Source organism: Indicator indicator, chromosome 26 (genome assembly GCF_027791375.1).
Source record: "Indicator indicator isolate 239-I01 chromosome 26, UM_Iind_1.1, whole genome shotgun sequence".
Classification (NCBI taxonomy): domain Eukaryota; kingdom Metazoa; phylum Chordata; class Aves; order Piciformes; family Indicatoridae; genus Indicator; species Indicator indicator.
Genome location: NC_072035.1, coordinates 2,149,986 through 2,168,656, shown reverse-complemented (window position 1 = coordinate 2,168,656; position 18,671 = coordinate 2,149,986). Strand labels below are relative to the sequence as shown.

At 42.6% G+C, this 18,671-nt stretch overlaps 1 protein-coding gene across 1 annotated transcript; it reads right to left on the bottom strand.

Annotated features, from left to right (window-relative positions):
• Positions 1–1,324: 1,324 nt before the first annotated feature.
• On the bottom strand, positions 1,325–17,575 carry UBE2L3 (ubiquitin conjugating enzyme E2 L3). Its single transcript, XM_054392547.1, has 4 exons — positions 17,543–17,575; positions 8,879–8,974; positions 5,849–6,035; positions 1,325–2,407 (listed from the first exon to the last, which is right to left on the bottom strand). Exons 1-4 carry the CDS (start codon positions 17,567–17,569, stop codon positions 2,253–2,255), a joined length of 465 nt encoding a protein of 154 aa, XP_054248522.1. The 5' UTR covers positions 17,570–17,575; the 3' UTR covers positions 1,325–2,252.
• Between the last annotated feature and the right edge of the window lie 1,096 nt (positions 17,576–18,671).

The following is an 18,671-nucleotide window of genomic DNA, read 5'->3' as shown; positions in this document are numbered from 1 at the left end:
GGCCTGGAGCTCCTCCTGTTACACATCCCTTCCAGTCCCCTTCCCACGGCATCCAAGTCACACCGAGTGGCAGAACTGCAGTCTTTGCCCTGAGAGGCTTACAACCAGGAAGTGTACTATGGAGCAGGAACGAGGGCAGCAAACCAGTGCTACGGTTTTGGTTTGAACAAGAAGAAAATTTAGAGAACGGCAAATCTCCATGCCCACAGACATGATCAGAGGTACAGTGACTCAGGTGGTGTAGAAGTTACACGCTTCACTTTGACAGCTAATTTGGCATTATTTTATTATGAATCTGAGTGAGAGTGAATGAAACAAAATCGGTACCAACTTCCTGCAAATAGAGACACCAAAGATGTGGAGAGCTGATCATAGACAGTGCTCTCACAAGCCTGAAAACACTTAGGAAATGCAAGTTTCCGTAAATAAGGTGAACGTGATATAACTTTACCTGCCAAATAATCTGTCTAAGAACACTTAAACATAAAATTTCTTAGCTCCCTAAATTATAAAAAACTTTACTTTCAACAGAGGTGAGGTACTGGGCTGTCATCATTTACACTAAGAAATGAAAGCCAGATAAGAGGGATGACTGAGGAGATAGCAGATATACAAGACATTAAAACCGAAAAAAAAAAAAAAAAAAAAGACCTATTGCATGACACACTAGTTCTGAAATGTTGCAAAGGCAGAGGCTGTGTTAAAACTGAATTCAGGAGTACAGAGAACCAGCTGGGCATGAGGGATTTTCTAACTCAGCTTTCTGCGCATCAGTCTGCTGTGTGCTCCTGGATGCCTACAGATTTCTGGAGACGAAGCTGTTTGCTCAGCAGCACACCCAGCCTGGCCAGGTAGAGAGGAGGAAGCAGTATGACTGTGTGACAGTTTGCCTGTGGAGCTATGATTACACTGCAGACTGGGGAGGAAAAGACAGGCAGGAGAAGAGCAGAGACACAGCAAAGGATGCTCAGTTCTGAACAGAAAGGACTTCCTTCAGCATGCGTAGGAGTGCCCTGGAGCAGTGGGGAAACAGCTCTGCCCGATGCATTTAGAGTGACAAAATGGTACTTGAAGTTTTCATAAATGACCTAACCTGTGTGGTTTAGAGCAGGAGCAGCAGGGAAGCATGCTCTGATACAGGTTATTGCTTAATCCCGTCCTCATACCATCTCCAGGGAGAACTGTACATGAATTGAGCTGGGAAGGGGCACGAGTGCCATCCCAGAAACACAGATGGTTCTTACGTGTTCTCATGGAAAAGTGCTCTAGGATGACCAGCAGTGCTGTCAGATTTAGTATTCAAATTCAAAACTAGAATTCCCAAACTATCAAGTTTTTAATTCAAACCCCAATTTATCACTTTGGTACCTCACAGTCCCCAATTTCTGACACTTTTCCCAGCGGGTGGCAATGTTGTCCTGTGCACATTTCCCTAGCTACTCTGCATGAATATTAGGAAGAGAAGTGAAAGATGTTTGTAATCAACATTCCACTACTTGTTTGCTACAGATTTTTTTCCCCCCAAATTTTCCAAAAGCAGGACCTAAGCCATATTTTAATTCAATGACACAGACAAAAACTTGGGTCTCCCCATTTAATAAACATCTTGTGGTAACATCAGCCAGATTTACATAAGACCTGGAGATTCTGATTGATTGTTGCTGGGTTTTTTCGTGGGGTGGGGTTGTTCCTTGTTTATTATGTTACAAACTGAAGTTAAGGGGAACTTGCAACAAGTCCCACAAAGCACAGTGCAACATTTTAAAAGGAAATAAAACTGCCAAACACTCAATTTTCTGCCAGAACTGGAATTTTTTTTTCCTCTCTAAAACATGAGTTTGGGCAGTGGGATAAAATTCAATGAAGAATTAAATGAACTCAAGAGAGTGGGAACTGCAAGGAAAAAGAAGAAGTGACAGCCACAACCTTTTCAATTTAAGGGCAGAATATAAGTCTAAGATATTTTTGATAAATTCTGACAAGAAAAAAAAAACCAGCATACTTTAAAGAATATTGAAGCAGTGATTTTTAAACAAAGAAAGCAGAACTAGAACATCTTAAATTTTAATCCTTTCTTTACAGGTTACCTAGCCCACTTTTGATTAAGAAAACTGTAGAAAGTTAGTAACAGCCACAAGTTAACACCAAAAGGTGGCACTTGTCAATTTTCCATAGTCCTGCTTTACGGGGGTGTCTCAAATGCACTGCTCCGATCTTCTATCACAGGGTGCTGACATCAACTGTGTCAGGTTTTAGTCCACTGGTCGCTTTTCACCATATTTCTTTGTAAACTCTTCAGCGTTCTTACAGAATTTTTTACGGTCCTTAGAGTATTCTTCAGCTAGGTCAGCCCGAAGGGGGTGCTCAGGCTGTGGATCATTCACCAGAGCTATGAGGGACTGGATTACTGTCAAGAGAAGTATAAACACCGTCAGAGACCAAGATGGTTAATTAAAGAGAAAAAAAAAATTAAAATTCAGAAAGTAAGCAAAATTCCCCAGTAAGAAAAGAGCTCTACCTGCATTTAAATATGTGCCCATAAATCTAGGGTCTTTTCCAAAGCACAGCATGAACAAGTTAGAACAATATGCCAAGATTTAGTTCAATGACTGTGGATGAACACCAGAATATTGTATTTGTAAACAAAATCAACTGCAGGAGAGACAAAGATGCAGTACAAATTATTTCTGATGTACCTGGCATCCTACCTGAAATCCTCTCCTATGACTGAGACCAAGTTTCACATACAAGTTCATCCACAAGGGATTGGGTAAAGATGGAATTTCTATCATGAACACTTTTTCCCAACACCTGTCATGATGCAGCAGTTTTAACTGGGGCTGCTTTTGGAAACCCTTTTCCCAGCTCTATTTTTTCCTGTAAGCAGCAGCAAATTCTTCCCTCTATCCCAAATACCTCCACCAGCAGAGGCAGGGTATTGCTCCAGTGTACACTGGGCAAACAAACAGATGAGGACTGCGAGATGCCTTTTACCTCACTGTTTACAGCCATGTCCATCCACGCTCCCCCACCACATTCAAAGGAAATGTCATTCTTAAAATAACTGAACTATACTTGACATTAACATGGGGAAGCTCACACAGTACAATGACATTTTTTTCCTCAGACCTTCTCCCAACTACTTAAAGCCAGACCAGCCACAACAAACAGGAGGTCTCCTATCCACTCACTAAAAGGTGTCCGTGTGCCTGGACAAGGCTACACAGCATGGATAAACAGGAAAAGCATTTCACTGTACAACTACAATAACAATGTTCTGATTGAGTAAATTTGGGCTACCCAGAGGAAAACAAAGCAGCATCCCAAGAGCTTTTAAAGCAAGCGTAACAAAACTTCATTCACAGCACACTGGAGCCAACGGCTTCCTTCTGCACTCACCTACAACACTGACACCTGCACCACTGAGAGCAGGAGCTCCACAGCCCAGCTACACATTGTGTGAACACTCAAGAGTCTATTCTTTGTTCTGAAGCTGCTGCAGAGCAGTTTAACTGGATTCTCCCTAGATCTGCAATACAAGTTCTTACCATACTTATCACTCCAGCAGATGCTAGAATACCTGAATGGCTTCTTTCAGAGCATCCATCTTTCCATAGTCATACTCTTTCCCATTTTTACCTGACAGGAATGGGGAACATCTCAAAACAAACTCTCAAGATCCAGAGAAGTATGCTTGTTGCTACACTGCTAAGCAGAAGCATTTCTTATACCACAAATCAGAGTTTAAACCCAACCAAACCACCTAAGGAAGATAGAGCTGGTATCTTCTTAGTGCACAGGAACTCACCAGTCCTGGCCTTACAATGACTGTTGTCATATTAATGACTGTTTCTGAAATCAGTCTGAATACTGCACATGACAATCCCCTTTCACTGAGTACAAGAGAGGAAGTGTTCCTGTGTTATTAAGGCTATCTAGCACACACAAGACAGAAAAGATGAGAATTCTCCTAACAGGAGTTCCTTCAACACCCACAGCATTTTAGAACTATGCTGTCACCCGCAGTCAGTTTTCACATTAAGCATAAATTAGTAAGCACAGCAGCAAGATGTGTGTTTAGCACACGAAAAGCGAGTTAATGATTCATGATAAATGTAATCTCTCCACTTCAGCTGGCTGATCAAACCCATCACTTCGATGCTGTACTAATAATGCTGAATTATTTCTTGAGAAAGGCCCAAGAAGCAAACAGACTGAAGCTTATTTTTCATCACAGAAGAGAAAAAGGAATAGACACTTGAGCAGTGATGCTGTTGCAGGTTCAAACACTGATGTGGTAACAACAGATGTTGACACTAAAATGACTTCTTGAAGAGTTAAAAAGACAAACAAAAGGCCACAACCCAGCAGAATCCCAGAGATCTGCCACATTTTGGTAACCTGTGGTTTGTTCCCAATTCTGACTTTAGTGTATTTTTTATTCACTAAGATTAAAAGGGAATTGCTGTTTTTCAGGGAGACACCATTTCCTGCATACAAGGGATGAAGTGGAGCTGAGGGACATGGTCTAACAGCTGTGTACAGGGAGATGCCAGGTTATGGTCAGACTCCATGATCTTAAGGTCTTTTCCAAGCAGGCAATTCTATGGTTCTACTGCTTCAATAGTTCCAACTAAAGCCTGCTTGCATTTCAAGCTAGGTAGAGACAGATCCTTCCGTAACTTAGAAGGCTCAAAAGGCTAAGAAAACTTATAAAGGTGTTAACAGAAGCCTTCTCCACATGGTTTCAATTTCATCTCTCCCAAGGATCTTTGTCCTGTAAAATCTGGGATAAATCAAAAACAAACTAGATGATCTTCACTGACCTATTTGAGTTTAACAGGTTCCTTTTGCTGCCATCCCTGCTTCCCCAACATCGAACTGCCTGAATCTTTCCCAAAACAACTACTGGTATTTTCCTGGTTTGTCTTTGAGGTAAGATGATGCAAGCTTAAGTCCTCCATGAGCATACAGAAGTACACAAGAAGCAAATCTCCAGTACAGCACTGTTTACTATAAGGAACACAGCTGAAATGAAAACAACCTGAAGAGAAATCTGGAAGGAAGGATTCTCCTGCATAGCAAGACACTTCAGTGGCACTGAAGCTCTAGCACTGGACTAAACTGCAAATCATTTGAATCAGTATTAAAACGTATGCCTTTTTTTTTCAAGTGTATTTGCTCTTTCTATATGTCCAATAATAAATGTTTCATCTCATATTAATCATTATCTGTCAGAGAACAGAAAATTCTTACCACAACAACACAGATCACAGAACCCAGTGAAACTTTTTTCCTTAAAAGATTTAAATCTTATCCAAAGACAGTATCCTACACAGTAAGTTCTTAGAAGATCACTGCTGTAAGGCTAAGAGCTAATTTGCCTTATGATTTCAGGTTTTGTTTATGACTGCCTACATATTTCAAACCCTATGTCCAAATCACCTAACCACAGAGCAGAGATAAGAGAGAAAGCACTGAGGTTTTAGATTCTTTCTTTCAAACATCCAGGGACAGACCAAACACCTCTGGATTATAAAGTCATTGTTTAAAAAGAAGCAGAAAACCCCTGCATACAAACCATCACTACAATTTTTAAGCATGGTGAGGACACTGCTTTAATAAACTCTTCAGTCATGAAGAGCTTGTGGTTTCCTGGAGGTGGAAGTGCCACGTGTCAGGGTCACCTTACGCTCCAATAACAGAACGAGATTCCAAGAGAGCTGCACACTCCTGACTCATGACACAAACCTTACCACAAGGAATGCACCAGAAGAGCAGTGCCCAGTTGACAAGCTTTGACACAGAGTTTCTCGATACCCAGTTCCTTCTCCGTGTGCAGTCCTACCTTGGTCAGTTTTGGTTGCTGGCTTCCAGTTTTCAGCACTAATTACTGGCAGACAAACCTGCCCCTTTTCATCGATGTTAGGGTGATAGATCTTTGTTTTAAATGTAATCTTAGGAGGTTTGAATGGGTATTCTGCTGGGAAGTTGATTTCGATTCTGAAGGCTCCTTTATCATACGGAGGATTGTCCTGCAACAAGAAAGCGAAATGTTAATACTCTGCCATGTTCTAATGGGTACAATTCAGAAAAAGCATGCTTCAAGCCTTTGATCTACCAAGTGACCTCTTTTAAAGGGACTTCCTTCCAACACATACTGCCATGACTATGTGCCAGGAAACATCAAACCCTACTTAGTAAGGGAGAGGAGATACAAGCTCTGCTTTTGTACTCACCCTGGAAAAAGCCAGTTACCATTGTTCTGAAGCTGGCTGACATCTCTGCTGGTAAGAAAGCAGCCAGTCCCAGTTACTCCAAACTCAAGGTCCTGCCTAATAAATATTTTTATTCCCAACTTTGTGTTTCAAAAAACCATCACAAACTCAGAGACACAAACAGGAAGCACAAGGAAATCTGGTTTCTCCCAACTTTTATGTGGCACAAAGAGCAAAGCAATTGGATTTGTCAGATTTCCCTCTATGTTCTGAGAACATTTCTGTGCTGACTACACAAAATTCTGCTGAGCATTCATTGGTACTAAAGATAGACATTCACTGTCTGCTGATCAGAACATTCTCAATTTGTATGCAGTTTTAGCACCCACTCTTATCAGATCATTTTGGAAGGAGCATGATGAGAGAACTGTGAAGTAAAGCAAAGTGGTTCTTGATGCTGAAACGGAAAACAATGCCTAGAATGTCACTTTGAAAACTTGTTAGACTATTGAAACTGCTTCAGATAGTAACCACAGAAAATAGGAGGAAGAATAAATCAGTGCTGAATTTCAAGCCTACAAAAATGAAGCCTGAAGCTTCATGAAGCAGGACAAGAGTTCTCAGTTGGTGTGAAGTATAATCACACACATTCTGTGTCCATTTCTGATGTCCCCAGCATAAGAAGGACACAGAGCTGTTGCAGCAAGTCCAGGAGGGCCACAAAGATGATCCAAGGGCTGGACCACCTCTGCTGTGAGGGAGCTGGGGTTGTTCCGCCTGGAGAGGAGATGACTCTGGGGGACCTTAGAGCTGCCTTCCAATACCTGAAGGGATCCTACAGGAAGGCTGCAGAGGGACTCTTCATAAGGGTGTCTAGCAGTAGGACAAGCAGAAATGGTTTGAAGCTGAGGGAGTGTAGGGCCAGAGTGGATCATAGAAAGACATTCTTCAGTATGAAGGTGGTGAGACTCTGGAATAGGCTGCCCAGGGTGGTTGTGGATGCCTCCTCCCTGAAGGTGTTCAATGCCAAGCTGGATGAGGCCTTGAGCAGCTGAGTCTAGTTGAGACATGTCCCTGACCATGGCAAGAGGTTGGAGTAGATGATCTCTGAGGTCCCTTCCAACCTAAGCTATTCTAGGATTCTATGATTCGTTAGCAACCAGACCACTTACTGCAATCAAACCCACTCCAGGAGGTTTACCAATATTTGGGGGTGGGGAGAGTTCTATTAAAATACTATTCAAGAGAAAACATTGAATTTCAGTTTCAGCCGTATGGTTGAGTGTTTCTAAGAAATACAGCACAATTTCAAGCATTGAAGAGCTAATTAAAGTCACTTTACAATCTTTGTATCCGAGCAATCCAACAACTTTTGGTGGTGGTGACAACTTCAGCAGTTAGTGCCCTCTCCCTCCACAGTTCACTTGTTCTGGCCTCCAGATGACACTACAATTTGTGAGCACGTTTAGTTCACCTGGCTTAAAAATGTCCATTTTCTGGTTGACTCCCAGTCAGAACAGTTCCTCTCTGTAACTATCAGAGAGTTTATTGACATACATTGTTTCTCTAGCTCTGTCAAATTTTAATGTCAAGTCCTGCTTGCTTGATTTGCAAGAGTAGCCTCAGCCACTCTAAGGAACTGCTTGCAGGAATACAAACAGAAAACTAAGGGTATTCTGCCCTATTGAAAGTGCAAGGGCCCAGCCATTCTCTCTGAATTCAGGAACAGCTTCCAACTAACAAAGAAGAGGCACTGCTAAAGTGTTGCAATAAAAGGACAGATTTAGTAGTTGAGGGACCCTTTTTGGTAGCACCTAAAGAAATGCAGAACTGATGACCTAATGGCACAGCAACTCTTGCTGCAGTCTTCAAAGTAGCTCATGTAAGGAAGAGAGCATGAGCCACACTAGTGGAAAATATAGGAGGTGAAAATGCAAGTGACTTTCAACCAAGGAATCCAGCATGCTAGATTTCCTGCTTTCTCCTAAGTAACAAATCTCTATTTGATTAATATAGTGGTTACCTACTTCTAGTAAACAGTCTCTTAAAATATGATCATGTAGGTTTTGCACTTCAAGCTTAATGTAATAAACTACCAACTTAATTTGCCTTCCCCTTCCAACACTTCTCCCAAGTAACCCAGTGCCACCACTGAGTCCACAGCTCTTGCTGGCTGCAATTTTGTGTCAGACCAAGCCTACAGTTTTGAACCATCTATGTGTAGGAAATGATCAGAGAAGCCTGGAATTCCTTACAATCACAGATGTCTTCTGTGGTTTGTTCTAGAAAATTCTGATAATGTCAGTAGGTGTTTCTTCTAACTAAATGTGACAGGAAGATTACTGTGTTTGCCCAATACTCCACAAGATGCCTGAAGAGAAGCAAGAATTAAATCCAGGAGCACATCTCACCACCCTGAGAATGTTTCCAGTGCTGCAGTATAATCTATATAAACTCATCTTGTAGCTATAAACAATGAGCTTCTGCACAAAGGCCCAACTCTGGAAGCCAGGTTTTATAATAAGAAAAAGATATTTTTGTCAGGGTTCAGAAATGATCTCCTGGTCACTAGCAGTGCTACTAAACTCTGGATTTATGAGATACAAGTGGTCCTCATTTTATTTTAAAGCTCATTAGAATAAGGAACAATCTATACTCACAGGAACAATAAGCCCTTGCCAGGTCAATAAATTAGCTTCATCAACCTGGATATTACGGAAGTTTTTCATTCCACATTTGCGGATTTCTTCAAGCTCCTGAAAAGCAAGCAAAGGGGTAAGTTAATAACAGTATTAAGTAAAGATGCTCACATTTATTTTTCAAAATGCTTAGAGGTCAGTATGGGTTTCCCTAATATTAAAGCAGCTTGAGGTTTCAGTGGTGGCAACCTACATAAATGAGAAACAGAATTTTGTACCTGTGAGAAATAGAATCCTCTGATAAAAAACAAACAAGCAAGCAAACAACCCAACTTATTTTTTGTTAGGATGTCATGAAAATACAGAAATTCCTTGTTATTAACATCACTACAGACACAGAAGTACTTAAAAAGCATATTTAAAATGCTTTTATACCTCCAGTGCAAGTTAGTGCCTTTGGTAGCGTCGTAGTCACTATGAAGCATGAGAATGAAGTTCAACACAGGACTTGCCTGAAGGAAACCAGTGTTGTGGAAGAATTATTTGGTAACAGTTTAAAACATGGATCAAGTCAGTGAACAGGCCAATTATTTCAACTGAAAATTAACAAATTCCTGCATGCTCAGCTTAAATTGATGCAACCCCAGAGAAGTATCTAAGACAAACTAGTCCTGTTTAGATCAAGAACTCAGGAGGCACAGCTTTATCTCTGCTTTTGTATCTCAATGTTAACAGTATACATTAAGATACCTTTGTAGCTCTATCACTCTTGCACAAGCTGTTTCTGCACCAATTAATCACCAGTCAAACCATTTGATCAGAGATCTAGGAATCACCAAAACAAGTATTTAAATATTTTGATATTTAAAATCATATATATAAACCTTAGTGCCGCAACTGTTTGCTGGACTATTTCATACAACCTTGAAACAAACAAGGTTACACTGTTTCATTTTCCTCCCCTCCCCCGCAACAATTTTAGCCCTTTGCTATTGAATTCAGCAGTTTTATCCTGAAAGAGAATTTAACTGAATTAAAATTCAAAAGTCATCCACAGTGAGCTATAAAACTTTCCCAGTGCTTTCAAAGCTGAAGCACATGCCTGCATGTCCACATAGGTTAGGAAAAATGTTGCTTATACAGCAACCCTGGGTGCCCTCTGCCAGCACACAGTTCTTCCCTGGCTGCTGGCATATTTGCAAAGCTGGGCTCCATATGATGATAATAAAAACACCAACTACAAGAAAAGACACCACACACTTTTCAGCAGTTTTCCCAATACAAGGGAAGCTCTGTGTTCATCTCAGACCAAACCACTCTGCATCTGACTGGTGGAGATTTAATACTTGCAGTAATCTCTTGCATAAACTTATCATCATGATAAAATGCAAACCCAAAGGGAAAATGAGATTTCCAGATGCACACGAAACAAAGCACATGACAGCCACACATCAGAAGACGAACATTTACATTCCCACTCACTGCACCTACGAAAGCAGGGCACATTGGGAATACAGCAGTTTAACCTTGGAGTCTTGGATATTGAACTGATGCCCAGCACAATCCTCACGACTCTAAAATGCACTACTTAGTCTAGACCTGTGGATTAATCCTCAAATTCCACTGCTGCTAGATTTATGCAACATCACAGACAGTTGGGTGCTTTTTTAAAAAAGCCTAAGAGGATTATTTTATTTCCTTAAAGCAGGAAAACATAAAACCTACCAAAAAATAATCCCATGAAGCACATTTGTAAAGATACAGAGAAAACCATACTATTCAAAAGCAAATAACCTTTATTATCACAGCTATAAGAGATCCTTTATGATCCCTAAACCTGCAAATCCACACAGCGCCTTGCAGCTGGCTTTGGATGCTCGGTGCACAAAGCAGCAGCTCAGAAGAGCCTTACCCACTCCAGACCAATTGTCCCCTGATAAGGGCAGGACAGCAACTCCCCTGAACATTATGAACTGTGAAGTCCTGGCAAACCACTACCCCGCGGGCTGTAAAAGGGATAGATCCCATTCCACGCTAGATGTAACACATCAAACACTGGAAGCAAAATAAGCTAGTTAACCAGTAGATATTTAAGCACAAACAAACATGCACCACAAGTGCCTTCACTCTAAAACAAGGAAATGAAAACGGCTTTTGACAATTTTCTAGTTACTGTTATTAAACTACCAGTACATATAACAGAAATTTCCCCCATTATGTCCCAGGAGGTGTGCAGCTTCCACACACCTTTTCTCACAGGTTCAGATGATAGCATTACACTTCTGGCCCAGAGAACAATTACCCAGACACAGAAAATAGAGAGTACTATGACTCTGTAATTCAGGTATGTTACTAAGCTAATAAAACAAATTAGGAAAGCATGGTTTCACATCACTGGAAAATTAAACACCTACAGTTTATAATTAGATTCAGGTTAAAAAACTGGATGCTGAATTAAGAAATGCAAGAAACCAGCACAGAGATGATCACAAAATGGTAAATCTTTGTATGAAAGCAAAGTTTAAACCAAATATGCAAATTGCTCCCCATTTTCCCCTCAATTCCACCACATGACAGAGGGAATTAAATGGTGTAGAGACACTAAAGCAGTAGCTGAAAATGATTTGGGACATCTTTCTCTTCAAACTGACAGGTGAAGCCTTTGCAGGAATTCACTCTCAAAATCAAACCAGTATTGAATTATGCTGAGGTACCAGGGCTATATCCCATGTTTCCCTTCCGCTGCCTTGGGTCCTGTGGTAGTAATTGACAAGCAAAAAAAGGAGACAGATGGGAACAAACTAGACAATTCTAGGCCTGCAAAGGTCATAGACAACCAAGCCTACCTTAGCAGAGGACATGCCCAAACTACACCCTTAAGAGATTAAAATTTATAAGAGAAATTATTTTTTTGTTTATACAGGAAGTGTTTGAGATTTCATATGCTACCCCAAATCAATCAATTTTTGTTGTTGCTGGCATTTTTTGTTGTTTTTGTGGTTTGTTTTTGGTTTTGTTTTTTTTTTTATCCCCTACTCTTATCCCCCAAAAAGCAATGTAATGCTCACAAGTTAAGGGGTTTTGTGTCTAGTGCATCAGGAGCAGTAAGAGATTTGGAATTCACAATTTGAGGATGAGAAGAGAGGCTGTTTTGGTTTCTCTCCAGCACCTGCCGCAACCCTTAATAAAGATCTAACTGCCTCAGAGGTATAGAGGCAGACACAACTACAGTATAAATGTACTGTTTAAAAAAAGTGAATGAGCTACTGGATACTTTCAAACAGCACAGATTAAAAGTTAATACTCCCTCTAACATCAGCTTGAGCAACTCCAAAGGGACAAAAATTATGTTATGAGGTAAGAGGATACAGTCCAGAAATTAATTTCAAAATAATACTTCAGAGTGTAAGCAGACGGTAAATAGATTATTCCCTTTTCTTGTCCTCCACCCCTTAATTTTGGAGGAGCACAACTAAAGGTTAGGAGACTGAAGTATGAATTTCAATCAGTTTTCCTTCCCCACTCTGTTATCAACCTCGCACATAACCTTGCTGCATTCATTTCCCCATCAGTAAACCAAAAATGTCATATTTCACAGGGCTCTCTTGAGAGGTGGTGTTTGTAGTCTGGCTATGTTCAGAGGAAGTTTTAGACACAGCACATGAAATGGAGAAAACTGTTTCAGAGGTGATCTCTGATCTTCAAGTATAATGCTGAAGGTATTTAAAAAAAGTATCTACTACCTCTCATACATCTCAATAAGGATTTAAAATGTTTTCAATGTTGTATAATCATTTCTGCTGTTCAAAGAAAAAATTAAATGTTTGAAATTAAGTAAGTGGCATCAGCCCTAAAATGCAGTTAAGTCTTGAAAACCCTGCACCTCCAATTGCTTTGCCCATGCAGCTTTCAAGTGTTGGGATTTCTCCAAAAAAAACAAGCCAGGTGGGGAAACAGGGTGCAGAGTTGCAAGAGTGCAACCCAGAAATACAGGAATAAGCTTAAGAGCTCATACTCACTTCAGTGAGCTCTGCATTGAGCCCAGAATGCTATTAAATGCACAAAGAAAAACAAGTCTACTACAGTAACTCCAAGCTACCAATCTGCTGGTTTTTATGTTTACCTTGTTTATAAATACCTTTTCTAAATGAAGTGTCACAAAGTTAAACAGGCTTCAAGACACTGATAAGGAACCAGTTTTACTTCCAAAAATCCCACACAGTACAGAGACGTGTTAAACACCTTAGAAGAAAACTTCACACACAAAAATAAACAGCAAAACCAACTCAAAAAACCCAAACAGCTTATAGCTTTCATAACAGCAGCTATTAAGTTTCCTTTGCAGCATTACAACTCCTGCATACTCACGTCTTTTACTCACTGAGTAATTCTAAGTTTTGGCAAAGTATTTTCATTTCATTAAAAATCCTTTTGTCAATTCTCAATTTCAAAAAGGGAAAATGAATCAGAATTCTCACTTCTGCATGACAATCACACAGTGCTCAAAACCGTATTACCTTTCTTACTGGGAATCGATGTTGGGATCAGTTCAGAACTGGTTTTCAAATATCAAATCCCTTTATCTGAAGAGCTGGGGAACTTACGGGATCACAGCAAGCTGGAGATCACAGGCCATCCACAGCAGGTACTTGGGTGTGGCCTGGTCTTTCATGTTTTATCATGGACTTCAACAATTGCATAAATGTTTGACTGTGCAATTATGGGAGCAGAGTAAAACCAGTAAGATTAAAATAATTCTCTACACACCTCACTTGATTCGTGAAGCGTTGTTTGCTCTTCAAATCTGTTTTCAATTTTTAACACTAAAGATACTTTTGGACGTGGAGCAACCAGGAAACAAAAGCGCAGATCTTACAGGCACCTTTACTCAGACCTATGGCAGCTCTGCACATGGGCTAGGACAGCCTTCTCAGAGACTACCTAAAAACACCTACTGAAGGTGCACCTCAGCAGCATGCGGCACTACACTGAGTCTGTACTATGACTATTCAGGCCCGAAATAGCCTTCCCTTTGCAGCTGGCCACTAGCTCTCCACACAGTGTGCAGCTACGGATCTCACGCAGAGAACAGCTTGGTTACGTTGGTGAGGAGCAACTGTGAAAAGTATTTCATTGACATCTCTGGCATGCCTCCTGGAGATCAGGGTCCACAATCAGACACATTTGGAGACAATTTGCTTTTTTATGAGAGAGGGTCATGAAGCAAAATAATTATCTTTAAAAAAGATAATCCTTACCTAAATATATTTACTCCCTATTTGCCTGGTTTTACCCTGGTAAAACCATTGTCTGTAACAACATATGCTTGACAAAGACTGCTATATTCCCACCTCTCATGTTACATGAGGAGTCAAGAGCTAACAACTGTGGCTCTTTGAAGAGGTGTAATGGTGTCTGATAGATCAAAACTCCACCTCAGATGTCACTGGAATATGATTCATGTTTATTTCACGATTTTACTAACCTAGGTAAACCTCCACAGATGTTTCTCTAAATCAGTAGAGAAAACTTCAGTAAGACCATATGATGGCAGAAACAGGCCAAGAATAAGGTCTTTGGCCTAGGAGATGTGTTTTGCTCACAGAGACCCAGAGATAACTGTTCTGGTTATAACCTGACTTTGTGTTTTAAAATGAACTGTCCAAGTACAATGGCAAACATGTAGTAAGTCTGTCACAAGGAGGCTTCCAATACAAGTGGCTTCCACAATCTGACAAGGACACCCATTTCCACCTGGAAGCTGGAAATTACACTCCTGCTCCCAGTTTCCTGGGACAGGCAGACAGTCTGTTATTATGAACTTACTACATCCAGTCACTTTGAGCCACTGTGATTAATATGAATAACTATGATGCATGACACGAGAAAAAATGCACTACTTAAAAATGTTGGCAAGACCTTAAGGAAATGGGAATTACTTTATTTTATATGACCTACAAAAGGTTCAAAGTTTATTTTCACTTGATATTTAGCCCAAAGACAGTTAATGCTTAGCCTAAATTATTTTAAACATAATTGAGTGACACACTGGAATACTCTATTTCCTTTAGCTATAATCACTCATCATCTTACAACCCTGAGAAAGGCACAGACTCTTCTACGCTGTAAAACTTCAACAGTGAAAGACTTTTGAAAGCAAATCTGTGAATTCAGAACTTAATTGAATCAAGTCGGTCCACATGCAAGTTTGGACCTTCAAAACATCATGCTGCAGCAATCCAGATGATATCATCTGGATGAGAGAGTTCTACTTTGTTCCCACCGAGATGAATGGCAAAACTCAAAGCCACTGGGGCTGACTGGACTTCCCAGAAGGCAGGAAAGTGGCTGCTTATTTAACAGCCTTCACAAGTCTTGTGATACAGCATCTCACAGCTCTGGAACCAGCACAGAAACCACGCACAACATCCACAAACATCAGGCAACAGAAATGAAAGTAAAAGCATAAAAGGGAAGCTATCAATGTCTCCTTCCTTCCTACACCACTCCCTCTGAGAGGCAACTGCCACACCACCCTTCTAGAAAAGAAGGAGGTCACATCAACAACTATTTTGATGGCATTTTCGTGAAAGATTAAAGTCCTAACATTTCAGAAATATAGGGGACCTGAAAAGGGGGCTGAAAAGTGAGAGGCACTGCAGATAAGAACAAGTTTTCTTGCCTCTTGGATTTTTATGTTCTGTTTTAAATTTAAAAAGAAGAAATAATTGGAAAGATTTTTGCCCTACCAGAGGTGCAATTATATGCTTTTCCACAAGCAATGCATTTTTTTTTCAGAACAGGCAGGAAAGCTGCCCTATGAAACCAGACATTTAAATGGTTGATTACTATCTGAAGCTAAAAGGACTTTTATTTGAGTATAAAGCAACAGATCTATTATGATTTTAAATCTGTGGTTAAAACAACAGCTAGCAAAAATGGAAGAAAAAAAAAAACGAAAGAATGCCAGCTCATCAGGATCCTTAAGGGCAACTAAAGGCTTATGCTACTGATTTAATATACGTGAATGACTGCAGAGACTATTTCATGGAATCACAGAATTGTTAGGGTTGGAAGGAACCTCAAGGATCATTTAGTTCCCACCCCTCACCTCACAGTAGATCAGGTTGCTCAGAGCCACATCCAGCCTGGCCTTAAAAACCTCCAGGGATGGGGGTTCCACCATCTCCCTGGGCAACCTGTTCAGTGTTACACCACCCTCGTGGCAAAGAATTTCTTCCCACTGTATTTCATTTATGATCACTCCACAGCACATTTAAAACACCACCCGCCTCATGAAAGCACTGCTGAGCTACTGGTTTCTTCGAAAATAACCAAGTTGTAACAGTTAATTATGTATCTGCACAATCAAGGAAATGCAGCTTCAAAACATGCCCTACACCCCCTAGTGAAATGCCAGCCCTATGAAGGGTCTATGTCCTTGAAGGCAGGATACTATAAGAAGTTTAATAGAATCATCCATGCACTTGTCAAAGCCTAGTGCACAGCTGCACCCCACAGGGTCAGGTTTTCAACAAGGCTCAAACATCACCCAACAGGCACACAGGGCCTTTCCTCTACATTTTACAGGACTGCCCTGTCAAGTGCATTGATTTACATTACAGGTACTTTGCATGCAAATACCACAGGATATTGCCGTGGCATTTTACAGATGACTAAACTTCACTCCACTACAGATGCACGTCCTAGGCAAACCCCACTGCATACAGTTTGTGACCTTAATCGGCAATTATATACAAGACATGAAATAAACTTGTATGCTTTGAGTGACTTGAGATCATCGTTTTCTAAGAAGTACCTTACTGCTCATGCAAAACGATGGGAAACGCATACCAATCAGTGTTTTGCAATAAACTGTGCCTACGCTTCCAGCTGAGGCCGAGGTTACAAGTATCACCCGCACTTTAGCGCAAATAAAGTGAAGATGAAAACATTATCACGTCTGCAGTGAATGAGGAAACTTCTGAACCCAAGTCCACATTTCAGTGTGATAAACCTCTTACTCATACAAGGAAGAAGTTACTCTCCGAAACAACGAAAACCAAATTATTTCATTCTGGGCGTTCGGGGAATGTTCCTCACCAAAGGAAGAGCGGGGAAAGGGGAGAACCCCCACCCGCAGGAAGGGGGGAGAGGGCGCTTCCCGGCGAGCCCTCCCCGCGGGCCGAGCTGGGGACCGCGCCGCGTCTGCGGTACCGCCTGCGGCGGCGGGACCCCTCACAGCGCTCCGGGGATTGCACCGGCGCCGGGCAGAAGCCAAGGCGTCCCAACAGCGGCGCTTCCTTACCCGCTGGCCCTTCCTCTTTGCTTAGTCACCGCAGGAGCCCCCCGAGGGAGGGGGACGAGGCGGCCCGCAGTGGCCCGCGGGGCTCGCCGAGCGCTCCACCCAGCCCCGAGCGGCGGCTGGGGGGCCACGAGACACCGCCGGAGCCCAGAGAGGCGGCGAGGGAAACAGCGAGGCCCCTCACGGCCGCGGCCTAGGTGCCGGTTGTTCTCGTTCCGGTCGCTCCAGCCCGCGGTGCCACCGAGGGGAAGGAAGAACGCCGCCCCGCCGGGCCGCGGCTGGGGAGACGACCCCCCACACCTGGAGGGGCACCAAGACGGAGGGGAGGTGCTCGGCACCGCCCGCCCGCCGGCCCTTCCCAGCGCAGCGCTGGCTGTTACCTTCATCAGCCTCCTGCTGGCCGCCATCTTGGCTCTGCTGCTGCCGCCCCACAATGCATGGCGGCGGCGGGCAGGGCGCTAAAGCCCTGCGCTTCCTGGGGCGGTGGGTAGGGGCGGGGAGGCGGCGCTGGGCGAGGACAGGCTCGGGCTCCGCCCCGCCGGACGGGGTGCTGCCGGAGGCGCGGGGGTCCGGGGCCGCGCGCTCCCCTCAGAGCTGGGGCGGCGGCGCGAGGCCGTGCTCCTCCCAAGCGCTCGAGCAGCGCCGGTGTAGGGCGGGAAGGCAGGAAAGTCTCCGCGCTGGCCCACAGCCCACCGGGCTCAGACCTGCTGCGGCCTGGGGAGCCCCTCTGCGGCGAGGGCTCCTGCAGCATCCTCTCTCTGAGGACCAGATGCCGGCCTTCCTCCGATATTCGGTCTTCTCTCTGAGTGCATTTTAAAATCATCAATGCTTAAAAATATTGGTGTGGATTATTTTGTTTACCGTGCATCAGCCCAAATTCGGCATCGGCTTCCTTCTAGGGAAGGACAATAACCTGTAGCTGCAGGTTTCGTCATGTAAGCTCGCATTACGTTTAGAGACCTTAACAAGCTTTGTTTCATAGTTTCTTAAAATACTCTGAAAAGGGAAGAGAGGGAGCTTCCAGAAGAGGTACCTGACCAGAGAAGCCATCCCAGAGTTGCTGGTCTCTGATGAATCCCACCTCTCAAGTTCCATCACCGGCTTTACCAAGACCAGCTCAACTCAGCCTAGCTCCTGACCTTCCAGTCTGCTGTGGCCAGCCACAATCTCCTAGAGAAAAGAAAGCTCTGGAAGAGGAGATAATGTCACTATCAGTTTTAATCAAGACTGTAAGTTGCCATGTGTGTTTTACTCTAATGGCAACTCCTTTCCAGCTCTCATCCTCCCCAGCTGGCCTCTAGCAACCACTGTAGGAGCAGTTCAGATGTCTAACCACAGGCATCCAGTGTCATGTCAGGTGCCCTGAGGTATCCAAGACACAGGGCTAGCAGATATGGCACAGGACATAAGTTACTGTACTATGTGACATGTAAAATGTCACCAGATATCTGTGTCCAGGCACCTGACTCCCTAAAACATTCCCAGCTGAGTTGGTGTACTCAAGATTTA